The 8,108-nt window shown below is 35.5% G+C and overlaps 1 protein-coding gene across 2 annotated transcripts in view; it reads left to right on the forward strand.

Annotated features, from left to right (window-relative positions):
- The first annotated feature begins 2,490 nt into the window (after window positions 1-2,490).
- The window catches only part of LOC105563328, a 15,758-nt gene continuing 10,140 nt past the window's right edge, over window positions 2,491-8,108 (forward strand). For both annotated transcript variants that reach the window (XM_012014831.1, XM_012014832.1), the window contains exon 1: window positions 2,491-2,816. In XM_012014831.1, the coding sequence (XP_011870221.1) occupies window positions 2,717-2,816 (100 nt within the window). In that variant the 5' untranslated portion in view covers window positions 2,491-2,716. The remainder of the gene's footprint in view (window positions 2,817-8,108) is intronic.

The raw sequence follows: 8,108 nt of genomic DNA on the forward strand, positions 1-8,108 counted from the left end.
TAGAACGGCAGTTAATTAACGTTGGTGCGTTCGCACGCATTGGTTCTTCAGTTAAATTTGCATTCGATTGCTCACGAGATGACAAGCATTATCAAATACCATTAATTACACATTTGTCAAGATTCCCTGCCGAACATTGTTGTGCACACGCCTCGGATAGTTAAATATCGAATAATTAAATCCAGTTGAAAATATTATGGCGATTACAATTTTACAATGGACATTGTCCCATCTAGAGGTACTTTAGTCGTGCATAAAGAGACCCAGCGAAACGTGTGAGATGGTCTCTTTATCACCCTCGCAATATTTCCCGCATACTTTAACATTAATCACGGCAATTACCAATAATTCGAGCGAGTTCGATTAAGAAAAAAACTCAAATTTTTTTCGCTTGATAAGAAATGTCCATTTCGAACCGGATGGTATCAAAGAGAAATCAGACTTCTAGAGGTCATTACAATATCATAAAATATATGCGAAAAATAATGATAAGCGGGTCACAATGTAAAAACATATTGGATATCGTAGATAATTTATGTTAATACGACAATATAAGAAAAAAAAGTCTTGTTTAAATGGCTGACGCTTTTATGTTAGCAACTTCGATCTTGACTTCGTACATTGCCTCATGTAAGAAAGTCATAGGAGAGTTACGCTACGAGATCACAGAACGTAGCAACGTAAAACTAAATTCTCTCGATGCTTTTAACATTTGCTATTTTCTTCTTGCTGATGAAGAGACCTGGACACTCATTTGGAGAGTATTCGAGCACACTTCTAATATACAGGGTGTCGGATTCGATTTGGACCACTCCAAAGATTATAACAGATTGGGTCAAACTGAGAAGAAAAGTTATATACCATTTTACAAAATCCGTAATTATTATCGCGTAATTAAAAAAAACGTCTGAGCCAATAAGTGCACGGAGGAGCTGAAGGCCGGACTCGGCAGACATGCAAAATGGTGTATTATTCTCCTACCACCAGAAAAAACTTTTTCGGCGCGGTGTCATATGTCGCGCGTTCGCTCGCTGCGCGACGTTCGCCCGCTCATCGCTCCCCGCTCGCCGCCGTCTCTCATCGATCGATGCGTGACTCCACCTCTCGCTATCGGATCTTGAGAGATGTCAATAGATACACCATTTTGCATATCTGCCGAGTCCGGCCTTCCGCTCCTCCGTGCACTTATTGGCTCAGACGTTTTTCTTAATTACGCGATAATAATTACGGATTTTGTAAAATGGTATATAACTTTTTTTCTCAGTTTAATCCAATCTACTATAATCTTTGGAGTGGTCCAAATCGAATCCGACACCCTGTATAGTATCACGCAGTAAAGTAACACAATATTTGTGAAAATGAAACTATTGTGTGAATAAGTTATTTATGCACAGTTTTCACATGTAATATTTAGTTATTTTACATTTGTTACGCATGGAACGATTCCATTTTTTATACTTTCATAATGAGAATACATCGTCTGTAATAGTTTTCAGCACTCAGTGAATTTCCCCATGGAAAAAATATATTTTAACATGTATAATAGATAAAAATATATTTAATGTACTTTATATATTTGGTATCTAGAAATTTTATTTAAAATAATATATAATGTTATATATGTCAAAATTATAATAAAAATTATGTAAAATACACGGACTTATATAAATTACATATTTATAATATGAATGTAACATATTTGTTTATATATTTATATTATATTGTTTATATATTTATATCATTTTGTGCCAATGAGCATTATATTAACAGTGATACGGTATATTTCTTCGGTAATCGAGAAATTGATGTAATTCTCATTTCTTCCGCAATTACGAATCTCCGTTATATACACAGGACGTCTAACGTAAGTAAATGCAAAATATGTAAAAGGATATATTCTTGACTTTATGAAGAAAATATCCTGTGAACGTAAAGTACTTTGTATTTCAAAAAAGTACAGGGTATGAAATTTGAGAAAAGGGAAATAAAAATTTCGCAAATCTAAGGGAACGCTTACAGATATTTTGTTCAAATTGTGTGTGCATGTATTAAGAACCATTTTCTAATACCGATGAAATATTTTTAGATAAAAAGGTGAAGCTATTTATACTTTTAATTAAAAATTTTTAATTTTACTCGAAAACGGCAGACCGCATCAAAAAACACAAGAGGCAGTTCTTGTGGGGTTTAAATTGCAGTGAAGTTTTGATTGCAAAAGTGATCTCTCCGTAACGCTATTAAATTATCAAGATCTGCATATCGTGACACGCTCGCAACTACCCGTTCGAAATTTCCTTGGACTCTACCTTAAAGCGCTCTTTACGGCACGCGCGATTCTCTCCTGTGCTGCGCTAGTCCAAGACCTACATATCCGTCAATCTCCGCGTTCGGGATTATCGCGAAAGTTCACAAGTGATAACAATGTCGTGATCACCGCCACCACCACCTGGAAGATATCACCTCCACCCACGGACACCCCGCGTTTATATACCCGGCGTGCACCGCTGATATCCGACTGCGCCACTCCGGCTTCCGTTCCTGTAAAAGGGGGAACGCGCGCCGCCGCCATCGTTCATTCACAACCACCTGCTCGACGGGGTAGCATCGTTTCGGTGCCATCTGTCATCCGCGCAAGCAGAAGCACAGTCGAGCCAGCCGCCGTCTTCTCGGCCCTCCTCCACCCTCGCAGCAGCGCGCCGTTGACGACCTTGACAGGATGAAAAGCAACGCGACTTCCGGTCCCACTTTCTCGCTCTACCTCTCGATCGCTCTGCTCGTGATCTTAGTTTCTATCAGCGATAAGACGCACGCTAAACGTAAGTGACTTCTCGATCACATACGTTAATTCGTGTATTTCATTGTAGCTTTCGCAAATGACTGGGGTTCGCCAAAGGCGCAATGTCATAATGTGTTAATAATTCTAAACTATTTCGCAACAAGTGGTACAAGAACCGTTATGAAATTTAATTGTCTCGACATTTGTACATCAATTACGTACAGCGATAAATGTAATTTTTTTACACTTTCATTAACCCGATAACAGTTGCCCGCCGAATAATTAGTGATGACATTTTAATGCGTGGGAACAATTAATTTTTTTCCCGTTAATTCAGTGTTTTCGAACGATAAGAGTGAAATTTAACTTTTGTATATTCATTCTGTGCTTTTTATAATATATAGATAATGCTGTAATATAAAGGTTTCAAACAATTACAAATTTATCGGAATCAAATCTCGTTTTAAAGACCTTTGCGTATTAAATTTTAACAGTAAAAATATGCAAACAGTAGAATTTAAATATTCATTTAATTATAAGCAATTTTAGCAAAACATTAACATTAAATACGTACCACAGAAATAACGTATTAAACTTTTAAAGTTAATCAAAAACAAAATAAGGTTTTTTAATACATGTTCACGGTTTTCTTGAGTTAATCAACTTGCCGTCTTAAAGTCTTAAAAACTTTAAGATACATGTTGAGTTTGTTTTTCATTAATTAATGTTTTTGTAACTTGACCCGTAAAAGTAGTTTCCGCTTGCGCATATTGCATGGAAAGTTGGTCCCATGGTTACTTGTGAAACGCATCTTTAAAGGAGATAAGAAACGATGACTCACAATTAAAATTTTGATTCTTGATTACGTTGTTCTGATTTGACCGCTTGATTTAAGCTTTAATTGTTTCACGCGATAGTTTTTACGAAAATTTTCATTCCATTATTTATATTGTTTCATATTATTCATTATTTTTATATTAATATATGTTATATTTGTTTTATACTTGTTGAGTTATAAAGGAAAGTCCTCTATTATGAGACAAGATCCTAATATAGGATAGCGGCATTTCTGAATAGGCATCATCAGTTGATTTCACCACGAGTTTATTGCCTTTGGAGCGAAATCTGTTTAGTGGAAAATTCATTGTTAGATTAATCGTGTGGTGGAGTGTAATCGTTGGGAAAAAAGATTTGTGACTGAATTTGGGTGTTGAAAACCTGCTATTTTATATTAGAAGCTTATCTCATAATAGAAGACTTTCCTTTTTTAATTAAGTTCGAATCATGATGTCCGCGAAATTATTGCGGTAGCGGTAATGCGGTAACTGTTTCATCACAGTCCTTCCCCTTTTCGGAAAATGAGAATAAGTCTGAACTCACATTCTTTTACAAACATTTCAAGTACCTCGCACGAGTGCTAATTAAAAATTTGTTTATCTGTCACGTATATATGACACAGGCAATTTAAAAAAGTTTAATTCAAATTGTATCGTATTAAGGAAACTGGAAACAAGTTTAACATAGTAAATTTTAATTAAGCAAATTTTTTAAACAATCTGGTGCTCGAATAAATATTTTTTGCAATTTCTAAAATTCACATATTCATAACAGACATATATTTTTTAAGGAAATTTATCATACTTTCCGTTATTGTTTTCTGTGCTGTGTATATGGCTTTGCACGACGATCTATATTTCTATAATACATAGAAGAAGATATATTAATAATGGTGTATTATCCTAGCCCCGATTTGGATAGCTATGAATTATAAAGCGCGAGGAAAATGTTCTTTTGCGACGTCAGAAAAGTGTTGCGTCACCAAAAGAATAAATAGTCAATCAATAGTCGAGCAAGCGCAAATAGATCGAAAATGTCAAAAAAGTGTGTTTGTTACGCGTGTTTACGAATAGCTCTATTTTTCAGCTTTGTTCTTTCGCAGAAAACTATAATTTAAACAACGCTTTGATATTTCACGTATCGCCATCAAATTTTTTCGTCGGTCTGACATTCGACTGGTCGTTTCCACTTCCCGTGGAGTCGAAACGGATTTACGCGGACAACTTACGGAGGGCATTGAAAACGTAATTTCTCGGAGACCGTAGCATGTACGTCAGTTCTGTTCTTTTTCTGCCATAACCACATCACACGCGATAGATCGTGCGAAATATCAAGCACTTTGATTTATTGCGCACGCGAAAAATTTTTCGACCAATTCGCGCGTTTAAAGCGGTGAGAAGAAACGTCGGGGGGTCGCGGGAATAAATCGAGAGATCGAGCATTGTGATCCAATTATTTCTATCTGCTTTTGATCTTGTCTGTCTTACTTTGTAACAAATTCCGAGTCGAAATTTTGGTACTATTTTGACACTTTTAAGAATAATTTACACTTACTTAGCTGATCTATGCACCTACATAAACCAATAATAACCTACTTTGATGACATTATATTTTTTTACTTCTCCCTTGAATCTTTAATTACTTAAAAATTTACTTTAGCTCCTACTTAAAAGGACTTACTTTAATGCTAAACTGGCAAAAGTAGAAATTTCTGATACTGTCAGTTTTAAAGTAGGAGTAAAATTGTACTTGCGGTTCGACCTTTTTTACTGTCTTAGGTCCTACTATATAATAGAATTAAAGGTTCAACATAGCCAAAATTTCGACTCGAGTTGTTTAAACAAAACGTCATGATTTGTTTATCATGTTTTAAATATAATAATATAAACATCATCTAATTATATTAAAAATAATAAAACAACGTAAGATTTGAATATTTAAAAATCGTAAAATTAAATCTTTATAAAATCATTTTAAATACTGGATATAAAAACTAATACTGAGCAATATTATGAAACAAACTGTGAACGTGATTAGATTAGCGACATCAATCGTTCTATTTCCGTCCCTGGAAACTGTAACAATGCGCAATGTAAAGTTAAGGTAGTTACATCGTAGATTTGACGACTGCATACGTCCGCTCAACTTCTATTTGGGTCTCGGCGCGAGCAATAGATTATTTCTGCGATGCTGTCGCGAAGTTTCGCTATTCTACGCAAAACTCGCGTAAAAGCGAATTATCGTTGCTCCGTTGCAATGTCAAATCCGTTAACTTTCGCGGCTACGAAATGTTACAATAGCATTCACGGTTCCGTATGACGCGGTTATCAATCCTTACGTGGGCTAGAAAATGGTACGAGCGCGAGCATAGAAATTATCGAGGACAAACTGTGCGTAATGACCGATGGAAATCAAACTGTCGATTAATTTCGATGTCCTTTGGAATTATACAACTGCAATTTTAGAATAAGCGCTAATTGTCGCATAAAAAATTCTTTCGTATCCAGAAACTTTAGCGGATTAAATATGCTGCTAATTTTATACACTGTCGAATTAATAAATATCTTGTCTGCTGAATCTCTTACAGGGATCCAATAACGCTCTGGTTATGCATGTCGAAAATTAATAACTCGATTGAACCACATCATGCGGTGTTAAAAGCCGTGTTGGTGGATAAAATCGCATCGTAGTTAGCATCTAATGAAGCGGCTTAGGCGTATTGTGTAACAGGCAAATATTGCGTATATTATTAACGGTCGTGCATCTAATAGCCCTTATTAGAGCTGTTGCTTCCAATTCGTTTCGCATCGATCGTTTGGCTGTCCATATTTATCGCAAATATCAATTTCAATCTTGATGCATTTAATTTTAAGCATTGTTATTACAATGTACAGAGCTTTATCCTTCAATGGTCATAAACGTTCCATGGAAACGTAAAAGTGGATTTGACAAGCGCGCTTTCGCACGCGTACTTTCGATCGGTCAATCGGCATAATCGACGCCGTTGAAATGCTTCGAGTAAAACAGTTAGCATTTAACTTAGCGGGTCTTATTAGATTATTTGCAGCCGCAACATCGTTACGACCACCGTCGGGAAGCAGCTCGAGGATTTATGAGCGACACGGCAGAACTTTATTTTTGAAAAATTTTATTTCTCAAAGAAAAGTCATCTTATTGTTATCATTATCTCCCTACGTTTTTTCAAATTACTTTTCCTTGTTATTGATCTACGTTGTCTTGATTGATCTCGCGAATATCTTCATTTCGCAAGTAACGATAAATATTACGCCGATACCTATTGAAATTTTGAGATAGGAAATGCGTCAAAACGCGCGTGTGAAAGTATGTTCAAAAATTACGTTATTTCTTTTTGTGTGCGATGTTCTTTGATCAGGTTTCGGGGGTTTGCGGCTTGCAAACTGCACTAATTAACAAGAACACGAGGAACAAAATACATGCGCTATAGTGGTACGAATCCTATAACGACGTGTTACACATACACTATCGTCGAAGTATATGCGAAATGATGAAAATAGAAATATGTACGCGTTTACGTTCGCCAAAGGTACTGACCTGGAAGCCATACAAATTCTTATTCAAAATTCTCGCAACTTGTGCGAAAATCAGAAGTGCAATATGGTGCAAATGCGCGACGGCATGTACATAAGAGACCAAGAAAGATTTGAGATTTTCAAGCACTTTTCCATTTTTCTGAAACACAAAGTCCTCGTACAATGCAGAAAGAAACGAAAACTGGCTGCACGGTTAGTTTTGATTGCGCTGGCCTCGAAGATATGATTGCAAAGAGGCCAAGGTATGTCGAGAGTGCAGTTTTTAAAAAAAATTTCCAAACTTTGGTCTCTTTCTCACATTCTCATACAGTCTCTTTGTTTTTAATGATAAAATATATTCCAACTATCTCGACTTACGCATGCAATGACGATAATAAACTGACAAAAGACGTGGTGCGTAAAATATAAAGATAATACGAAAAAAGAGATAACATAGAAAAAAAATCTGGAAGTGATACAACGAGATCAATTTATTCAGCTGTTCGCAAAACTACTGCACAGCCAAAGTCTATTTGCTTAGTTTTTAATTTGTAGTTTATATTCCATTAAATTATACACACCATTATATTGCAATTATACAAAGAGTTGTAAGATGCCTGCGATATATTTTCTTATTAGGGGGTTACAGAGATTGAATGTAACGCAAATATACAGGGCGAGTCATTTTAATTTACCACCCCTAATAACTTATTTGGTTTTAATTTGAGAACAAAATGTTTCAGACAAAAGTTGTTTGGTTCCGAGGGGAACACAAAATGGTATTATTAATTTGACCTTGAATAGTTGCTTGAAGGTCACGTGAAGGTTACCTTCAATTTTTTAACGGAACCCCCTATTGTTTATTATATTATTTTATTCCACTAATATAAACAATTTTTGTCTGAAATATTTTTTAATTTGTCTAGGTAATTATTTAGATTAAC

This window comes from Vollenhovia emeryi, unplaced genomic scaffold, assembly GCF_000949405.1.
Source record: "Vollenhovia emeryi isolate VEMERY1.0 unplaced genomic scaffold, V.emery_V1.0 DF939178.1, whole genome shotgun sequence".
NCBI classification, from domain to species: Eukaryota; Metazoa; Arthropoda; class Insecta; order Hymenoptera; family Formicidae; genus Vollenhovia; species Vollenhovia emeryi.